Source organism: Vulpes vulpes, chromosome 15 (assembly GCF_048418805.1).
Source record: "Vulpes vulpes isolate BD-2025 chromosome 15, VulVul3, whole genome shotgun sequence".
Classification (NCBI taxonomy): domain Eukaryota; kingdom Metazoa; phylum Chordata; class Mammalia; order Carnivora; family Canidae; genus Vulpes; species Vulpes vulpes.
In genome coordinates this window covers 17,989,445-18,012,040 of record NC_132794.1, presented here as the reverse complement: position 1 = coordinate 18,012,040, position 22,596 = coordinate 17,989,445, and the positions used below count along the sequence as shown (strand labels likewise).

At 37.9% G+C, this 22,596-nt stretch overlaps 1 protein-coding gene across 7 annotated transcripts in view; it reads right to left on the bottom strand.

Moving 5' to 3' along the window:
- The window catches only part of APP (amyloid beta precursor protein), a 263,371-nt gene that overhangs the window by 65,235 nt on the left and 175,540 nt on the right, over window positions 1-22,596 (bottom strand). For all 7 annotated transcript variants that reach the window (XM_025995690.2, XM_025995686.2, XM_025995687.2 and 4 more), the window contains 3 exons: window positions 22,361-22,494; window positions 16,567-16,641; window positions 15,711-15,869 (listed from right to left, as the gene is read on the bottom strand). In XM_025995690.2, coding sequence (XP_025851475.1) covers window positions 15,711-15,869; window positions 16,567-16,641; window positions 22,361-22,494 — 368 coding nt within the window. The remainder of the gene's footprint in view (window positions 1-15,710; window positions 15,870-16,566; window positions 16,642-22,360; window positions 22,495-22,596) is intronic.

Below are 22,596 nucleotides of genomic sequence, written 5' to 3'. Positions count from 1 at the left end.
AAATCCTAAGAGAAGAAAAGTAGTAAAAGAGAACAATTGATGAGCTACATTGATTATAACTCTATATTTAAAAGATGACTGGTTTAAAGGCACAGGCTATTATTGAACGTGACAGATATTTTGTATGTAGGATTATGCAGTCAGAAAATCATATACCCTTGATCCTTGGCTTGTTATTCGACATGGAGCCCTACAGGATTCTCCCTCTAGTTCTAGTACAATGATGCCTCCAAGACTGGACACAGAAAAGGGTGACCATTAATTGTATCTATTCATGATGTCCCTGCCTTTGATTGGCTTCATTTACTTTCTTAGTTGCTCTATTTCATTTTTTCCCTTGAAAAGGCTTCATTGTTTTGAGGAAAATTGAATTTTTTTCTTTAAAGAGCTCATGTAAGCAAAAATACTTCAATTAAACATAAGGATTGCTTTCATCATATCTATTAATCAATCAATCTATCTACCTATTTATCTGCAGCCCAGATACCTAGGAATGTTCCTCGAAGGCATTCTGTCCCAAAATGATGGTCAGGGATGAGTGTGTATACTGGAATGTAAAGGCTCCCAGTGGTCTTGGCATTCCTGCATTAAATCTCAATCTCGAACTAGAGAATGGGGAAGTAACTTCTGATAACTAACATCTGGGTCTCCCCTTTTTTCTTCTACTATCACCAAAAACAGCATTCCCACTTGCCAATTATTACTGTTAACATCAATTTTAAAATGAACATGTCTCCCCAAATTATCTAGGCTCCAATTTTCTATTCTGTGCCATTCAGAGAATGTATTTTTCATATTGAGCATAGTGAGTATTAAAAATATTCTGTGTTGGGGTGTCTGGGTGGCTCAATAGGTTGAAGTGTCCAGACTTCAGCTCAGATCATGATCTCGAGGTCCTGGGATGGAGCCCTGTGTGGGAGTCAGCGCTCAGTGGGGAGTCTGCTTCTTTGTTTCCCTCCCATCCCCCCTACCATGCTCAAGTGTGCACTCACACACTCTCTCTCATAAATGAATAAAATTAAAAAGAAAAAAAAGTTCTGTGTTAGCTACCCAGGGTCATGCTTATTAGTTCACAGCAGGAACACGATACACATTTCTCCCACGCAGACCTCGCCTCCAACACCTACCCGTCTTCTTTCCTTGAAGCAATAGCAGTCCCACACTTAGTCCTTATAGAATGAGAGAGACCATGTGCTTTATGCATAGTAACTCCCAAATCTTCCCATCAATCCTACAACTGGGGTTTTATCCTAGATAAAACAAAGCACAAAGCTTGAGGGCTATGTGGCTAGTTACACAGCTAGTTAAGAAAGCTAGTCCCTGGGTACACTGAGAACAGCTAGTCTAACCCTGGCTCCCAAACCCGTTGTTTCCATTGCTATGTGATCCCGCATTTCACAGAAACTCTAACATGGATCAACTAAAGACAACTCCAAAAAGTAACTTACACAGTTGAAAACAGAAAGAAATAACTGAGAGGCTAGAAATGGGTCTGTTCTAGGAGTCCTTGCCTGAGTATCTAGTGCTTATAAGTTCAGATAATATTCTTCGGGGACATGATAATATCCGCTCTTTTCATTATGTAGAAGACCATCCAGATTTAGCTTATTCAATCTCTCAGCTGCCGTCCCTGGTTTTGCACTCCACTTTGCTTTAGCTACTGTGTCAGAAGTGGGAGGTGAAAGAGCAAGACAGGGGACTGTCTTTGTCAATCTGTTGAGGATTACTAGAAAATAATTAAAGGTATTATAGTTAAAAGTTAGGCTTTTGTGACACGCATGGATTTTAGTTCTAAATCCTTCTCATGTGCTAAGATGAATAATTAAATGGTGAATGTATTCACATGTTTAAATTTGCTTATCTTATTTAATACCAGTATTTCTTCATTTCAGAAATATCTTCCTAACTTCCCATACCAAATCCCTAGAGCTTGACAATGAAACGATAACACACCAGGATCTCATGACTCCCTAGGCTTCTACATCTCTCTACCAGGGAACAAAGCTCCTGCAAGGATAATGAGCCCTAAGAGCCCATTGTAAGCTATGACCTCATCATTGTTTATATGAGCTCAAATACACACTGTGTGTGTGTCTAATACAAACATAAGCCTTTTTCTTCCTAATGCCTATGCCTCAGGGCATGAGATAATTCAGGAACACATTACCATGCCTCTCAATAAATGAATTACATGGTTCTGCTTGGTTGATTTATTCATGCAAACACATTTCTAAGAATCATGCTTAGAAATGGAAAAAAAATCAGATTAGCTCTTATGCTGAAGTAGGTAGATAAATCATACCAAATAAAATAGCAGTTATGTCTACACCTCAGAAACAAATACTACTTTTAGGTAACAAAGAAAAACAGATAACATCTCCCTATACTTTAATATTTTTCATTTGCTTTATGTCAAAAAAAACCCCAGGAAAATGGTCCTGCTTTTGGTATATGATTCATGCATATTTCAATCAAATAAAGAAGCAACTGCTTTTACTACTTTTAGTCAGGATACAGAATTACCAAGGCTTAAAACTAGTTATTTCTAGATGTATATCATATTTACCATATTGTAGAATAACAGGGAATCTCTTAGGGTGTTTTATTTCATTATGCTAGAATAAAGATAAGTTTCTTGAAATTTTAATTAAAAACAGTAATATTCACACAAGAATAAGAGAAAAATTAGGAATGTATTCTCTTAAAGTAAATGGTGTTATTATTGTTACAACAGTTACAGTTAAGACTGTTCATGTGATCAGAAAAATGAGCATAAAAATTCGGTAGCTCAGGCATATTGGTAGTAAGCAGAGTTTAAGAAACATGTTTCAATCTCTATGCATATGCTTTCAATCATTCTTAAGTCTTTAAATCTTCTGTAACTAGTAACATTTTTTATTTTTTTGGCCAGGCAAATTCCCCCTACTTCATAATTTAGATAGCGTATGTATTCATACTACAATCTGATTATACTACTGGCATTGGATGGCTAATCTTATTATTAAAATTTATAGCAAAGAACAGAGAAAATAAAAGGAAAAACTCTGCCCCAGAGGGACTAATTACATCCAATCCTTTTTTATTGTCACTATTGTTTCTAATAACAAAGTATCTATTTGCATCTGATTTGACACTTTTCATTTGGCACTAAAATCGATTCACTATCCGATTCACTAATCATATGGCATTTTAAAAAATCATTTCAAAAGGAATTTCTCAAAGGATTAAGACTGGGCATTACTAAAATGATTAGACTTCTTACTAAAATGGATTAGACTTAACCTAAAATAGAAGATTTACCTTGTGGAACATTAACCATTTTCCTTTCTTGGAAGGAAAGTGTTAAGATATCTCTAGCTGCTGGCACAGTTCCTGGCACAATTTGCCTGCTAAAATTGTTTGTTAATTAAATTAATGAATAATCTAGAGCCGAATGTGATTTCACAAGTAGCTGCAGTAGCAAAATCTATCCTTTGTGGTATCTGAGTTGAAAATAAGCATCTCTCCACTAAGATTCATTCCCAATTTTCATAAAACATTGATTTTACAGCCCCACTTGATCTATCCATCCAGAGTGCTGGATTCCTCTAGGAAGCATATTCAAACTATTATCAACAAGAATTCATTTCATTAATTTCAAAAGAGGACATCGCTTGTTTTCTTATGGCTTGGGTTTTGATGTCATGTTGATGTAAATTTCGAAGGACATTTCATGGCCTTTTCCTATAAAAGATGATATTTAAAAAAAATTAATTTACCCTCTTCTCAAATGTATTGCTTTTCACTTTTTTTTTTTTTTAAGATTTTATTTATTTGCTTGACAGAGAGAGAGAGAGAGAGAGAGAGAGAGCACAGCAGGGGAGTGACAGGCAGAGAGGGAGAAGCAGATTCCCTGTTGAGCAGGGAGCCCAATGTGGGATTCGATCCCAGGACTCTGGGACCCTGGGATCATGACCGGAGCAGAAAGCACACACATAAACACTTAACCAACTGAGCCACCCAGGCGCCTTGTTTGTTTGTTTTTTAAATGCAATTTCCCGTTTTGTGTTCTTGGACTTGGGGTCAATCACATACATTTAACAGATGTCAATGCCATTCATGTCTGAATGTGTAGCTTTTTATTCCATAGTGGAAGTTATAAAAACAACTAATTGGCCCTACTGTTCCATTCTGTAGCTTTATGCTTGATTTAGAAATCCTGCATCTTATCATAATAGACACTTGTGTCTTAAACCATTTCCTGATGAGAGGGAATGATATGTCAGGAGCCCTTAACAGCCCTGAGTGTACTCCCACCAAAGAGGAGGAAATAAATGAGTGACTTTATGAGGAGCGCCCTAACCTTTCCAAGTGACTAGGGACTTATTCAAAAAGCCTTCTTTTGGAGCATTAAATTGCATCCCAGTGGTTTCCAATCCTATAACCAGGAAAGTTAATCATCTATCAAGAAAATACAAATATCTCCTGTATTCACAAACAGACCATTATTTTTACAGTTCTACATCTTGGATTTCAAGAGATCTTGTTATTTTTTAAGCTTTAATTTATTTGAGAGAGAGAGAGCATGAGAGAGAGCATGAGTTGGGGACGGGGGGGCAGAGGGAAAGGGAGAAGCACACTCCCCACTGAAAAGGGAGCTCCATGCAGGGGCTGGATGCCAGGACCCTGGGATCATGACCTGAGCCAAAAGCAACCGCTTAACAGACTGAGCCACACAGGTGCCCCAGATTTCAAGAAATCTTAAGCATGTAAATGTAAAATGTATACAATTTCCATGCAGGTTTTAAGGAAACACTCTTAAGAGTTAAACCTTTTTCTGCTTGAGATGGTGTCAGGTTTATTTTGCCACTTGGGCAAAATTTCAGCATTTCACATGTACCCCCGGTTTTAAGAATCCAAAGGGGAAGAAAAGACATTCACCTAAGTGTCTAAAGGAATCTCTGGATCATAGCAGTGTTTGTCTTTAACGCTGGTAGTTGAACTAAATTTTTAAAGTTCACCGCAAAATTCAACCACATTTCTTTCTTCAGAAGAGCACATACATGGTTTCTGTAGCTTAAAGAGAGTATAAGAAGGCAAATGACAATTCTATGCCAAGTAGAACAGCAGAGTCTTGAGGAAGCGACCGAGTAAAGAACATTTATTCTTGTGTCTGCCCGCATTCAGGGTCTCTCAAAGTCTGATAACAAAGAGGCATTAGATGACACCTCTTCTCAACCAACCAGGTAATGGCTTTGGCTCTGGCCTTGTGCTGTAATAGAACATGATGGCTCCCAGGAAAACAGAAATCATCATCCCATTCCTTCCCTCCTCCATAGGGAAACAGACAACTTCCTAATATGGACTTGGCAACAGAACCTCCATTGAATTCCATCCTAAGGGCATCTTCTAGACTGCCTTTTCTCAGGGAGGAAGGTATGTTACTACTTCACAATCTCATTTCAACCTTTGCTTAATCCTTTTTTTTCTAATGTGGCTAACGAAAGCTAGAACAATCCTAATTGTGAAAGAGTAGAATAAGTAACCCCAATTTGCAAATGAAGGAGGAAGAAATCCTTTTTAACTAAATCGCTTATTCTGTGTGATAGGTTATGTAGATGACAAACCTGGAAATTAAAGATAGGTGCTGAAATCTACTATAAAATATAGGAACTAAAGGGTGGTTTTTACTGTCACTCACAGTTTAGTGACCTGCTGTCAAATCTGGTGGGTTTCGTATAGCTTTTTTTATTTTTTCTTCAGGATATTTTGTTAGCTCTCAGAAAGAACTGATTTGGGGTACCGTGACCTCATAAGGAATATATACTCGGTCTCTTTTTCCCAATCCTTTGACACAGAGCTCCTAAAACTCTTGTCATTTCCTGAGTGACATGGGTGACAGGAGCATCTTTTGTCAGAATATTCAGTCTTCATCCTTTCACCCCTGGTTCCTGTCACAAGAGCCTTTGGACACTTGAAGTGATAAAGAGTTGTCTCTGGTAGGCTAGCCCAGTGACTCTGAGAGGGTGGTGGCTGGAACTTTCAGCCTCATCCTCTGTCCTCCAGGGAGGGGAGAGGGACTAGAGATTGAATTCAGTCACCAGTGACCAGGGATTTAATCAGTCGTGCCTACCTAATGAAACTCCCGTAAAAAACCCCCTTACCATGGGGTTCAGGACAGCTCCCCAGCTGGTGAACACAACGAGGTCACAAAGAGGGCCGGCAAGCTCCACACCCCTTCCCTCATACCTGGCCCCATGTATTGCTTCCATCTGGCTATTCCTGGGTTGTGTCCCTTACAGTAAGTTGCTAATGATAAATAAAGCACTAACCTGAGTTCTGTGAGTTGTACTAGTAAATTATCAAACCCAAGGAGAGGGTCGTGGGAATCTCTGATTCATGGCTGGTTGGTCAGAAGGAAAAATGTGAGTGAAAATATCTGACACCTGGGATTGGAGTCTGAAATAGGACACCCAAGCCCTTTACCAGTAGGGCCTATTACAACGATGGTGTTAGTGTCAGAAGCAGTCAAAGTTTGGGAAAAGCCTCACCCCTTTGGTGTCAGAATACTAAGAGCAGAGTCACACAGACGACAGCTGAAAATCAGTGGAGAGCGCATACAGAACTGAAGTTCAGGACCTGACCCAAACCCCAGGATCAACACTTCTGGACCAACTACAGCATGCACTGGATACAGAACTTAGATCAACCAGACTGAGGGCAAAGGGCCAGAAATTCTCTGGACTTGCATGGCAGGTCTTCAACTCTTGCTCAGTCAAGCAGTGAATCACATCGAAGCTCTTAATGATGAACAGATTAATAAAGCCCAGAAGGCAAAGCCCACAGAAGTACAGAAGAAACCATAAACAAAGGATGCTTAGAAGTATACCACAGACCTTTGCAAAGATTTGTCAAATGGTCTCATCACCTGACAAATGCCAACTATGATACAGTCTTGACTTTTTAGAAGAGAGTTACAATATGTTCTAATTTTGCATATTCATACTTGCATTTTGGCATTTTTACTTCCCACATCCTCTAACTGGTTATACCATGCTCAAACATATGTATATTTATATTTAAATTTCACCCTTTCCTCATACTCTCGCCAACCACAGCACCTTGACCTAGGGGAAACATTAATGTGAAGAAACTAGACAAAGCTTATATAAATAATGCAACTTAGGATCTTTGAACTAATCAGTGGATGAGCTTCACAAAATGAGTGAACTCTCTGAAATCCATGTGTAATTCTGTGTGTGTGCATATGAGTTTCTAGAAGAAGATCCCTAGGTGCTATCTGTTCTACATATAATGCCTAAAATGCCCAGCAGGTTAAGGGCAGGTACAGGTAATGACCTCTGGATCCTTAAATAATGTGCTTTTATGCATTTGTCTAAAAAATGAAATATTTATGTTTCCATAATGGGTTTTGATTTTGAAGGATAAAATGAAAACAGATATCCACATATAAATCTGTAAATGAAACCTATGTTGGAATGAGAAAGGACATCCCAGTGCTGTATGTTTTGACTATGAATCTGATGAAGAGCTGTTTTGATTTCAAAGGCTGTGATGAAGCAGGGCTCTGCTGTGGAGGGAATCTGGTGATGAATGTGGACTCAGAGGCTCAGGACAGCTTTCAAGATAATGCCTTTCCTACATATTTCATAATTTTCTTCCTTTTATAAAAAAAGATTTTTGTTAAGAAGACTTTATTTATTCATGAGAGACATACACAGAGAGAGAGGCAGAGACATAGCAGGGGGAGAAGCAGGCTCTTTGTGAGGAGCCTGATGCAGGACTCGATCCCAGCATCCTGGGATCACGATCTGAGCCAACAGCAGGCACTCAACCACTGAGCCCACCCAGGTACCCTATTTTTTTCTTTTTAGAGAGAGAAAGAGCATGCAAGAGAGCATGGGATGGGAGAGGCAGAGGGAAAGAGAGAATCTCAAGCAGACTCTCCACTGAGTGCAAAGCCTGATGCAGGGCTTGATTTCATGACCTGAGCCAAAATCAAGAGTTGGATGCTTAACTGACTGAGCCACCCAGGGACCCCCATACTTCATAATTTTCTATTTACCTTAATTCAATTACAAATGAGAAGTGCTAGTATCTCTAGTTATATACTTCCCATTGGGTCTTTAGAAGATCTGTCTATTGAGCCTGGTAAAGAGTCAAAGCAAGGTAAGGAGGTCATATTGAGAGGCTTTACTGAAACAGCATATAAACCACTCAGCATAGTCTATAGGATTTTGTTCACTGAATGCTAATTCTTCTGTTTTCCTTTCCACCCATTTGTTACTGGGTCTGTCCTTAAAAGCTCTCAAGTCAATGAGTCTTCTTTCACTCACCAATTTTTATAGATCTCATCTAAAGATAAATAAATGAATGATGAATGCATGAGTAATAAATATATAAGGTATAAGATGATTATTTACATTTCTTCAAGGTGATTTTCAATCTTTCAGTCTTTTAGCATTTAAGTACACTCAGGTCAGCTCTACAAAATTTTTGTTATATTAAAAGTTTGAGGGAAGAATATCTTAAACATCCTGGGACTCATCTGTCTCAGTGCTTTCAATATTAAAAACTAGGTAAGTTAAAAACTTTATAACTTATTTACCATCCACTATATTGAGGTACAGATGTACCGTATTTACCTTGGCATGTAGATACATGCTCTCTACATATGTTCTCTAAATGTTCACAATTCTTTGTTGGCCCGAAGTCATCAGTAGAAAATGAAGACTTGAAGGAGATGGACAGTTTGCAATATCACATGAAAACTTATAAAATGGCCAAGTTAACCACTTCAATTCTGCACCCATTAATTTTTTAAAAAATATTTTTATTTTTTTATTTTTGTGAGAAAGAGACAAGCAGGAGGTGGGGGAGGGGCAGAGGGAGAAGCCTCTGTGTAGAGCAGGGAGCCTGTTGCAGAACTCGATACCAGGATTCTGGGATCATGGCCTGAGCTGAAGGCAGACGCTTAACTGAACTGAGCCACCCAGGTGCCCACATCCATTAATTTCCGTCCTTTAGGGATCCCTGGGTGGCACAGTGGTTTAGCGCCTGCCTTTGGCCCAGGGCATGATCCTGGAGACCTGGGATCAAATCCCAGATTGGGCTCCCGGTGCATGGAGCCTGCTTCTCCCTCTGCCTATGTCTCTGCCTCTCTCTCTCTCTCTCTCTCTGTGTGACTATCATAAATAAATAAAAATTAAAAAAAAATTTCCATCCTTTATTTCTCCAATGATTTTGCTGCTGCTTATTGAACATTTCTTGCCTTGCCTTTAGAATGTATGCACCAAATCTCCAACTAGGGACAAAACCATGTTCTGAGCTCTAAGAAAGTAAGAAGTCATGTGTGATAAGAAATCTCACAAATCATTAATATGAGATTTAATGTTCTACCAAAGAATGCTATGTGGCAGTTTTCCAGAATCTCAGAAAAACTTAACATTTGGTCAAACTAATCAGAAATGAGAAAGGAAAGAGTGCTGGTGTTAAAGAAAGTGCCCATTTTTTTCTTCCTCCTCAACTGAATGTTGAGAATCTGAATGTGAGGTATCAGATATTAAGCATGAAAACTAATTTCAGTGTGGAAAAGATGGCTGCAATCACGAGACACTGGAGAAAAACCACCACCACCACCACTGGCATATGGACGAGACAGACAGACTTGAAAACATTTCCTAATTCTCATTACCACATAGAGAATGCTGGAGTTATTGTGGTTGGGGGCACCCGGGTGGCTCAGTCAGTTAAGCAGCCTGCTTGAGTCTCTCTCTCTCTCTCAAAAATAAATATATATATATAAAAAAGTTGTCGCAGTCAGGATAATAAAGATGTTGTCTAATGGGAGATTTAGAATAAGTATCTGTTGGGGTGGCCCCGGGTGGCACAGTGGTTTAGCGCCTGCCTTTGGCCCAGGGCGTGATCCTGGAGATGTGGGATCGAGTCCCACATCGGGCTCCCTGCATGGAGCCTGCTTCTCCCTCTGCCTGTGTCTCTGCCTCTCTCTCTCTCTGTCTCTCTCTCTGTCATGAATAAATAAATAAAATCTTAAAAAAATAGAATAAGTATCTGTAAAGATACCAAAAATCTCAGAATTACAAAGAAAGCTTTTGTTACTCATCTCTCATCTTTTAACACATTTCAGTTCTAATTAGGAGCTCCTGAGTTTTTTCAGACCTACGCCTACCATGGGAAGCTTTATTTTAAACAGAAATTCCTATCTAGCCTTTAGTTCAACTGTACAAGAGCTTGCTTAAGGCTAACTGCTCTTCAGATTGCAGATAATTTTGGAGAGTCAGGCAATATCATTGTTTTCTCTCCATCTAAGAAGTAGAATCCTGACAGTTACAAAAAGGAAGGCTCAGATCAGATTTACCTCATCTTTCATGAGGCCACAAGTTGCCTGATAGGAGCTCTGAGAAAGTAAGAAGTCAGAAGCATAGGTAAATGCCTGATTGTTAAATAATGACAATTTTGTTTTAGGTTGTACTTGCTTTGGTAGTGAGCCAAGTGTGATGGAAGAGTAATCATGTGTGATGCAACTCTGGAGAGGAATTTCACGTTTCTGGGTGGGGGAAGGATAACTTTCCTTAAAGGAAACTTTAAGGAAAGTGAAAAAGTTAAAGGGGCTGGTCCTTAGAAGAGTCATTAGGCCTCTACAGATTAAGAGTTTATCCTGAGTACAAAGACCAAACTATTCCTGAGGAAGAAACAACTGTTTTATTTGTCATAATACTTGAAGTTTTTGGATATTGTAAAATTCTAAGTATAATTCAAACAACGCATTTTAGATAGGCTATTTACTGGATCAGCCAGCCAGCAGGCACATAATTCTGAAAGAGGAATTTTAGAACATAAAGGACAGACAGACACAGGGACTCACAAATGAAATTCATAGTACAGCAAAGAATTCTAGCTGCACAAAAACACCATCACATAATACATCCATGCTCAGGTTGAAAAATGCAGGTAAAATTATGGATTAAATCTGAGCCCAGAAAGACTGGAAATAATCCATGTTGTTTCAGACTCCTATGTGGCAAAGGCTGGGGTTAGTAGAATATGGTCAGGGTTAATGGGGTAGCTATTTCAAAGGTGCTATCAGCTGTAGAAACCACAGGAAAAACTTGACTACATCATTTCCTCATATTTAACTAACATTTACTGAATATTTTGTCTTTTACACGCACTGTGTTAAGTATGATGGAGATCTCCGAAAAATTTGTTTGTGGCTCCATAACTCCTCAGACAGTAACTGGCACAAATGATTTTTGTTTTTGATTTTTCAGCAATACAGAAAAGTTCTTAAAAAGGGACTTAGAATTTTCTTGTGTTTTTCCAAAGTTCAGAGCTAAGGCCATGTCAAGCTATGTGTTAAAATAAACACTCAGAATAAAATTTAAATAAAACACTTATTATTAACTTCACAAAAATGGCAGGTAATGCCAAGAGTGTAGGCTCATGATTATCCAGCCCCAGTTTTTATTACATGGGAGAGGTTTATGCATTTCTAGGTAAAAATGTGATAGACTTCTTGGATCAATCAACAACAGTCTGACTTTTTTTTAGATTTTATTTTTTTATTTGAGAGAGAGAGAGAGAGAGAGAGAGAGAGAGAACATAAGTGGGGAGAGAGGCAGAGAGAGAAGCAGACTCCCTGCTGAGCAGGGAGCCCAAGGTGGGCCTTGCTTGATCCCAGGACCCTGGGATCATGACCTGAGCTGAAGGCAGACACTTAACTTACCAAGCTACCCTGATGTCCCTGATTTTTTTTTTAAAGATTTTATTTATTTATTCATGAGACACACACACACAGAGGCAGAGACACAGGCAGAGGGAGAAGCTGCAGGGAGCCTGATGTGGGACTCGATCAGAATCACGACCTGAGCCAAAGGCAGACGCTCAACCTCTAAGCCACCCAGATGCCCTGATTTTCTTTTTTACAGCAAAATAGTTCTCCCTAATCCAGTCTTTAATTTTTATTTCAAATAGGCATGATGTTTAATTCTACATGAAGACACTGACAGGCCCAGAACAAGCACAATTATGACCAGTCTGAATTGATCTCCTTTGGGAACACAGGAAGCTCTGGGAAACATTCTTTTCATCACTCTTTCCTATGATGGCAGATGGGGTGGAATTGAAGGTTCTGAATGTGTATTTGTTTGTGAAGGACTTCTTTCAGTTCTCATCCTATATTTAGATCTCGATGTCCACATAGCAAAGACCCTACTTTGGAGATTGAACTTTCACGTGCAATAATTCACTAAATGTCACTGATTAAGATTCTGGGCTCAACACCTACACCCCTCTGCCCTGCCCTGGCAAACGATCCCAATAGTCCTGACCCCAAAATCGAGTCCTCTAGAAAAAGAGGGTACTTTTTCTCCAAATGCATGTAAACAGAATTTTCACTGTGCAGTGCTAGAACAGAGATTTTTTTTTCTGAATAGAAAATGAAAATGCTAATGTGATATTTTTTTCAAAAGCTTTTTGTTCAGAGAGGAAGCATGGTCTAGTAAGAGGGCACTGTGGTGGTCAACTGTGATTCGCAGCTCCACTGTGTCCATTAACCAGCGTAGCAGTGTCACCCTGGACCAGACACTCGATCTCAGTGATGCCACTGGTGGAACAGGGTCAATCCTGTTTCACCATCTATGAGAGTACCGGAAGCTCTTAGGGTTCCTCGGAGCTTCCTGTGCTGTAATGTCAGCATAAAAAGAAAAATCAAAATGTGAGGAATCAATGTAATTGGGTGGCTTTTTGGTTTAGTTACATAATATATGCAAACTGCTCCTTTTTAGCAAGATGGGAGTAATGAGAATCAGATTTACTCAACTGCTTGTCATAACCTTCTGTAAGAACTATGTTTTGGATGATGGGTGGTGAGCACTGTGAAAGAGGAAACGAATGAGATGAACCCTACAACTCTTCAAGCTTGTCATCTTGAGTTTCTAGGCTGTTGCTCCAGGTGCAGGAGCCCAGCTGGAGCCTGGTGGACTGTCACAGTTAAGACGGTCAAGTCAGAATCTAGGGGGATGAGAGCTGCCAGCAGTCACAGGAGAGTGTTGGGAAGGACAGAGTTGCCCAGATTTGCATGTAATGCCCCTATTGAGATAGTAGCTGAGTAATTATCAGGGTATGAAAGTAAAATAATCCAAATGAGGCCATGGGGAGAAAAAACACATTCAAAAGGATTAGAGGCAACCGTGCCTGGTATTTACACAGGTCAGAAAGAGGACTTGTTTCCACTATCCAGATGGGAAAACAGTATTCTGGATTACTCAAGAGGATCCTAACCTCCCACTGGAGAACCAGGAGCCATCAACTGATAACTCCTCTGATCCCACCTAACAAGTCTTAAAAGCAAAACCCAAAAAGGATCAAACTATTTCTGAGTAATTCAAAAACACTGCAGAACAAAGCTAAGAACAGAGGTATACAAAAGTATCTAGCACTCAACAAGGTAAAAGTTCATGATGTCTGACAGCCAATAAAAAAGTACTAGGTATGAAATGATGAAGGAGCATATATAATGAAAAAAAATCAAAACTGATCTAAAGCTGATGCAGATCTTAGAGGTGGCAACCCAAGATAGTAAAAGTTACTATACATAATGCATTCCATAGGTTCAAAAACTTAAGAAACAGAGTAAATGAAAACAACAAACAAAAACCAGACTAAACTTCTAGATATGAAATGTATGAGATGAAAAATAAGCATGATGTGATTAATGGCTGATTGACATACATCATAATCAAATTACTTGAAACTGGTGATAAAGAGAAAATCTTCAGAGCAGCTAGATTAAACAAAAAAGGGGAGGGGTGCCTGAGTGGTTCAGCTGGTTAAGCAACTGACTCTTGATTTCTACTCAGGTCATGATCTCAGGGTCATGAGATTGAGCCCTGTATTGGGCTCTGTGCTGGGTGTGGAGGTTGCTTAAGATTCTCTCTCTCCCTCTGTTCACTTGCCCCTGTCAATAATAAAAATAATAATAATAATAATAATAATAATAATAGGATATATTATTTACAGAGATAAAGGATATAAGCATTCATGTGGGAAACAACAAAAATAAGGCAATGGAACATCATTAAAGTGGCTGAAGAAGAAAACTTCATCTGAAAATTCTATACCCAGCAAAAATGTCTTTCAAAAACAAAGGTGAAATAAAGATTGGTGAATTCTTCACCAATCTACCTGCATTAAAAAAATTTTTTTAAAGAAGTCCTCTGGGTAGAAGGAAAAGGATTCCATATGGATCTACACGAAGAATAAAGAACACCACGGGAAATGGTAAATATTTTTCTTACTATGTAAAACTCTTTAAAAAACTATTTAAAAGAAAATTAACAATATTGTAGAATGCAAAAAGTATGACAACAACAGCCCAGACTTGGAAAGAAGAAATGGAAGAGTTTGAGTATGAGGTTCTTGTAATATATGTGAAGTGGCATAGTATCACTTGTACTGGTATAATATTGTGAAGTATTAGAAAAATTTTCTAAAATCCTAAGGAAAACACTAAAATAGCAAAATAAAGAGTTAACACTAAAAACCCTACAAAGGGCACAGAAGAAAATCATAAAAAACATTCTGTTGGTGCAAAAGTTGTCAAAAAAAAAAAAGCAGCAGCAAAAGGGGACAAAGAACAGATGGAACAAATAGGAAACACAGCCAGATGACAGACTTAGGTATAACTATATCTATAACTTCATGCAATGGTCTTCTCGATTAAAAGGCAAGATTCAACCATATGATGCCTATAAGAAATGCACCTCAAATATAAAGACGGATAGATTAAGCAGAAGTATAAGGATGAAAAATGATATGCTATGGTAATATTAATCAAAACAAAGCTGAAATAGCTTTAATATTAGACATAGTAACTTCAGAGCAAAACATATTACCAGGAAGAAGGAGGCATTTCATAATGATATGGGGAGGTATGAGGGTAAAGGAGGACATAACCGCTTCCAATGTTTGTGTGCCTAAAAACAAAGCCTCAAAATACAAAAAGCAAAACCTGATAGCACCACATGAGAAAATGTCAGAGATTTTAATATCTTTTGCTCAATAACGGATAGAACGAATGGACATAACACACACACACTCGTGCTCAGCAGGTTTCTTATGTCCAAAGTAAACTCTCCCATGAAACCTCATTGAGGAGATCTGCTTGCATTGCTTGGTAAGCCTTTCTGGGCATTCACTGCTGAAAGCCTCAAATAAAGCCTCTTGGGCATCCCTCCAGAGGATATGGCTGCTGGTCTGAGCAGGAAACTTGAGTTCTAGTTCCTATTATTACATTAAAAATCCTTAGAACTTGGTCACGTCTCAACTTTTCATGACTCTCAGTTATAGTTCATTAGATAGGGAAATGGGGCTTTGGTTCTAAGTGAGTCCTGCCAGCTTTCACAGTTTCCTGACTTCAGCTGTCCCATGAAATGTCACCATCTCAGGTGTGTCAACCTGGGTCAGGTCTTGCATTCTGAGTCACCGGGGAGCCTGTCTGACTGCTCTGTGGAAGAGTGTGAGTGTCACTGGTGCTCAGATGACCTCATGCAGGCAGCTACCCCATGACCCTGTAACCTTCAAGACAAGATGAGCCGAGGGGCTCACAATACTTAGATTTCTTTCTCATGGCCTCCTGTCTGTGCTGTGTCTAGAAGGGAGTAGTGGAAGAAAGCCTGGGGGTGACCTACCCGGGGTGGGACTGCTTGCAGAGCAGTGATGTAATTCTCCAGAGCCAGGCGGCGGCGGTCATTGAGCATGGCTTCCACTCGGGCCATGTGCGTCTCCACCAGCTGCTGCCTCTCATTGGCTGCTTCTTGCTCCAGAGACTCCACCTTCTCCTGGAAATGCTGCCGTGGCAAATACAAACACGTGTCAATCGGGAGCCCAACGAATAGGATGGGCTAATTCTAGTATTTCCAAAGGGCATCATATTTCATTTTACTAAAAGATTTATAGTCTTTCCAACATTTTGAGTAATTCAGCATGTTTTATGGGTTTCCTCCCTTTCTTGTACTCCATCCTAAACCTGATTGCTCACTGTAAATCATGATTTTATACTGCCCCTGAAGACCGATTTGACTAGCCATAACATAGGATAAATTTCTGTGCTCTTAAAACTCTAAATTCCATTACAAATTGAAAAAAAAAATTCTCCTTTACTCAAAGTCCTTGAATTTCAGAAAATGACCATGAGAATCTCACTGTTTACTTTTAGGTAGTTTTGAGAAAAGGGTTCCCATCACAAATTCTAATCATGATGTAATTTTTGCCTGGGGAAGAAGTAGCAGCAGATTTTGACAACCAAAAAGATATATTTTTGATAAAGAACAGAGTGCATGGAACAATGTAAGTTTTATGGAAATGAATTATAACTTGAGCTAATTAAAAGCAAATACAAGGAAAGGTTTAAGAAATGGAATTACTGGACAATGATAAGCCATAGTCCAGATTGATGGGAATATGAACAATCACCCAGAAGATTAAAGAGATGCTGGAAAATTTGTAGGCCTATGCTGCCTGGTAGAGAACCGGCCTGGGTTTTACCTGAATAACTGCTTTCTTGTCGGCCTTAGGCAAGTTCTTGGCTTGTCGTTCTGCCTCTTCCCATTCTCGCATGACCTACAAAATGAGAAAACATTGGAATTTAATACAGTCAGTTCTTTTTTTCCAATTTATATTTAATGAGAGATTATTTTCTTTCTGTATTTGACATTTTAAACATTTCAAAAGCTGATCACATTCCAGTCCTATCTCCAAACTATTTTTATTTGACCTCCCTTAGATGGAAATCATCTATCGTAACAGCATATTAAACATAAATGCTCACACTTATTGGAGGAATGTGGCACTTTGAAACAAAGTTGGTCCTTTTTTCTTTTCCTCAGAAATGGCTGAAAGCCATTTTGTTTGATGTGCACAAATGTCAACGATTCATAGCCACACACACACACATATATATATATATATATATATACATATATATATATACACATATATATAGAGAGAGAGAACAAGGATTTCCACCATTAAATTGAATGCATTAGTTTTAATCTTTTGTGGAAGTACATTATAAATTTCAAACTGTATATATTTTTTTTTAAGATTTTATTTATTCATGAGAAACAGAGAGAGTGGCAGAAACACAAGCAGAGGGGGAAGCAGGCTCCTCATAGGGAGCCTGATATGGGACTCGATCCCAGGACGCTGGGATCACAACCTGAGCCAAAGGCAGATGCTCAACCACTAAGCCAACCAGGTGCCCCTCAAACTGCATATTTTTCAAACAGTAAAGCGGGGGAAGGCAAGAACATTTTATACATGCGTACACATGCCATGAACATACTATCAAAAAAGTAGTATATAATGGAGGAAGGAAAAAAGATTTCCTTCATCAGAAATCCTCAGATCCACCCCACTGATGGGTAATGAGGGACTTTTGCTCACCAGTCCCCATCATGAACAGCAAAGAATACCCTAAGTACCTCTAGAAATTCCAAGAGTATACACATGATAATGTTTTGAGTGTAGCAAAACATATTTTTGGCAAGTTATACTAATTTAGTAACCAGGCTAATCTGTGTGGTAGGAGAAGAAAGTTTCCTCCTTCTCATCCTTGCAGTTTATTTTATTTTATTTTTTTTTTCATCCTTGCAGTTTACCCAGGATTACCCTGAGACAGGTTCATTCACTGACCTGAATGCAAAGAGAAGTCTGCAGCTGTGCATGTTGTTGAAATGAAATGATACTAGATTTTTAACCACCTATGGCTGCTTTCCCTTTCCAGTGTGCTCCTTGCTATCAGGCTGAGCTTTTTTAAGTGCAACTCATAACTGAGCCAGATAAAATAAAGAACTGACAGATGAAGTGAGCAGTGTAATGGTCTGCTGGCAGATGTGTACTTGCACACTTTGAGACATCCAAGGCATAAGAGAACCTGATTTCTGTACTGTAAGAGTATATTATTTATAGATATTTATTTGTAAGGAATCGATTTTTCTGACATTCTTCAAAATAAGAAAAAAAGACTTGGAATAAAAAACTATTGATAGAGAATTTCAATGAGATAATAATCACATCAAATCACCATGTGGGTTTTTATTTAGGTATTTTATTATCTACTAGCATTAATTTGCTGTATAGGATACATAGAATACAAGACTAGCTTCCTCGTGCTGGTTTTTTTTTTTTTAAATTATGGAGAATAAAGAATGGGGTGTATTTTCTACCATACTTGGAAGAGCACGTAAAAACCAAAAAAGATCACAACAGAATTGTAACAAAGCCCCACTGCTGTGAATAAGAACAGAATACAAAAGAAACGAAACATACTATCCTGGACACTTTAGTGTCTGCAAGAGTTAATGAAGGGCACCTGTATGGAGGGGGTCACTGAAGACTACCTCTGCCTTATGGATGAGATAAGGCTTGCAATAAAAATATTTCAATTTCCTGCTCTGAGAATGTTCACAGTGGCAATACTCTACCATGAACTCTTCAGGCAAGGAATCTCAAAATTAGTTTGAGAGAGAAGCCAAATGTCTTACTGGAATGTGAAAACTGATTTCCTTATTATCTTTGCATTTTACCATCCCACCTTGCACATTCAGAACCTGGCCTATAAACTTTGAGCTGGGGAGACACATGGAACACTTAGATTTTTTTGGCTAATGACTTGAAAATAAACATGATTATAATAGGAAATCAAATGTGATTTTCAGAGCAATTCAACAATATCCTCTAGCCTCACAGATAAAACAATTCACTGATACCATCACACTAGGCCTATTTAATGCAAGATAAACACATACCACACTATAGACTCAACATCTCTCTGAACAATGGCTACCACATTAGCCACAATGGCCCCATAATAGATAACATTACTGCAGATCTCCTAGGTAGCAGACCCTGTATTAAGTGCTTTATAAAATCTATCTGTGAGATTAGTCATTGGGATCTTCATTTTATGGACCAGGTTAAGTTACCTGCTCAAGGTCATGGAGGAAAAGAAAATGGAGAAGGAAGGATATAAACCAAGATCTTTGTGGCTTTAAAGATCATGCTTTTATGTTCTATGGCCCAAATTTGCTATTATAAAATATAAAAATCACATATACATTATATATAATTTATATGCTTATATATCCATGTAAATAATTATATGAATATGTACTCATATATTTATCTATAAATATATTATTCTGTATATAATTTTATATAAACCATATATATAATCATATAAAATTATTCAATGGAAAATCAATAGGTCAGCTAAGTTTCTTTATATTTGGTGACAGGATAAGGACAATTCCTAAGATGTTGATGCTTATCTTGAAAATAATAAATTTAATAAATTTTTTTTCATTTGACTTTTCAACTGTAAAATGAAAATTATAGGTATATTACAACTATTAAATTCATAACTAATATATAATTATTATAGGATATAGAAATATATTATTAAAGACTATTCAAAATTGTATATTTGCTAGACACTATTCAAAACATGGCCAACAGAAATCTACAAGATTAGTTATCATGACACCCAACAACCAAATACCAAAAACCCCCAAATGCCAGAACAAACCCCCAAACCCAAATCTCTGCATTTATAAGAAAACAAATAGTAACAAAAATTACAATAAAAGTCAATTAAAATGCTCAGGTTGCTCCAGATATTCTTGTAAAGCAATCTCCTACTGCATGAACAAAAGTATCAGTATCATTGAATTTATAGATCTTCAAAGACTTGGCTGTTTCATGTAGAGAAAATGACAACTAATACATAGAGATTTAAGAGGCAGGCAGGCAAGTTCAAAGGCAAATAGTCTTCAGAATCCAGTACCACAGATTATGAAGATAAATGTTAATCTCAGGCATCTCTTTCCTGTGACCGCTAGAATTAGCAGACCGCATTCTCTGCTCTAGGATAACATCTCTTAAGTTATCTCAGATACAGTGAATAAAAGATGAAGAAACCTCGTAAAGATATGAACTAAGTCATGGGTTAAGTAGATGTGCTAAACTAACACTAAATTGCGATTCTGGAGAGATCTAGACTATCTGAAACTGACATGTATGTCAAAAAAATCACTAATAAGTCACTTGGCACTGGAGATGCCAGGTGGACCTTTCAGTGTTTTATTATTATTATTATTATTATTATTATTATTATTATTATTCTTTTAATGGACTTAATTGCCCCTGAAATGGAATTTGCAGCCAGTGAGAAGGCTCAAAAAGCTTCAGAAGCAAACAGTGAGATAGGATTTAAGTTTAAAAGATGCTGTTTCAGTGGCCATAAATATGACTCAAAGTCATCCTATGCTTCCCTAACAGTGATTATATATAGCATGTGTTTTTCCTAATGAAAGATTCTGTTTTTCAGAAGAATTGCCTTCAGGTGAAACCTCACTATTCCATTCTCCCAAGCTTTCTAGTTCAACTTGCTTTTTTAGGTTTTCCTCATGGCCAACAACTATAACTGCACATTTTATTCCAGAGCCAAAGTATTTTAACTTTCCTGTCCCCCCATTTGTTATTACTCCAAAATAGATTCAAGCATTATGGTCACTCATCTTAAAAAAATAAAAAGTAATTGTGTTGTATCTTTCCAGATACATTAGCAGTTCTGAGTTCTGTTTTAAAATATAGGTTTTATTAAAAAATAAAAAAATAAAAATAAATAAACAGGTTTTAGTATATTTCGCTATGGGGAGGTCAATAGGATACAGACATATCAATAGGAGATAGATGGCATTGAAAAGATTATTATTCACACATAGTTCTCAAGAAAAGAGACAGCTAAATTTGGCTAGTTTGAACAATTCTGGTAGGCTCTGGGGTATAAGGGGCTGTCCCTAGATGTCTGGTACCTAGCCCTGAAGTGAGCAGAGCAGGTGGATAGTGGGTCAGAGTGTAAGAGACAGATAAAGACCATATTTGGGTGTTTGGGGCTTTGGAGAGGTTGGTTTGACTATGAAAGGTGTGCCTGAAGGCCAGTCATTTGAAACCTCCAGGAACTGGCTAATTTTGGGAGGGGCGGTCTTTCTAGAGTTGGTTAAGGCCTCAAATGTCAAAACACCAGAAAATATAAAAAATTAAAACCCATAATTAATGTGGTCTTTTAAAGACTTTCTGTGAGCTTAAAGAATATATGGCAGACTAATCCATGAATCCTATTTAAGTTCTATTACAAAAACTTGCATTTGTGCTAAAAATTACGAAATCAGCAATGCTTTGATATTTACCACAGAATATTAACACTAAAAAAAGGAATGGTTGACTTTGACCCGAGAGTTTTCCTCATTCACTCATTTGTTTCCTTAAACTTTTCCTTTTGTTTTTTCACTCTGAATTGTAGTCTACAAGTTAGGCAGTAACTGGTAAGGAAGTGTTGATATATATTTGTGGAAGGAAGGAAGGAAGGAAGGAAGGAAGGAAGGAAGGAAGGAAGGATTTGAAAAAAGGGCTAAAATCAGTATTATTTATTTTTAATAAATATAATATCCAGCACCTGGTATAGACATATCAGAAATTGTAGTTGATATTATTAGATATAAATTAGCCAGGTTTTGAACAAATTTTTCAAACTGTTTCATAAAGAAATCTGCTAAAAAAAAAAAAAACCCCGAAAACAAAACAAAACAACCCGAACCCAAAACAAAAGCCAGGGTTTTTCATGCAATTTAGTGAGAAGAGCATTGTACCAAGAGCGAGAAAGCTTCTAGTTCCAAATGCCATCTTTTGCGTTTCTTATATTGCTTTGTTCTAGAGTGGGAAGCCACAGTCTCGAACCACTGTTGTATTATTGATCGTTTATGAAAAAGATAATGTGATCATTATGATTCAATATTGCTTTTAAGTTCCTATGGTCCCATGAATTAGCTTTGCAAGAAATGTGAGGTTCAAAGTCATAATAATTTGGCATCTAATAAAAAATATTCATCTTTACTGCAGATCATTTTATGGAATTTTAATTTACAACATCATGGTTACAGGGCTACCTGTAATAAAAATATTATACACAGAATAATAAAACCAGAGAGAATGTTGCAGATATAATTTGTGCTTATAAAATCCTGCTATACTTAGTGTAATTGGATCTCTCCTAGGTGGTATGCTCAAGGAGGATTCTAAAAACCCCAAGCTGATAAAACATAGAGCAAATGTTTTAAACTAAGACCTTATGTCTTTAAGGATCTGGATAAAATTAAAGAGCCCTCCCATCCCTAGGCATTCATCAATCATAGGGCCCCTAGGCAGACTCAGAGGCAGAGGCCAAGTTCAGATTTCCCCTTTATTGTTAATAATCTAAGGGATGAAGAAGTCCCATTACCTGGGACATTCGCTCGCGGTGCTTGGCTTCCAGCCTCTCTTTGGCTTTCTGGAAATGGGCATGTTCATTCTCATCTCCAGGTGTCTCAAGATACTTGTCAACGGCATCGGGGGTGCTGGCTGCTGTTGTAGGAACTATAAAGTAAAAAGAAGGAGGTTTGAGAAGAGAAACAATATCTAATCATTTCAAAGAAAGCCATACTTTCCATTTACTACAGAACAAAGAATTTAGTAGAG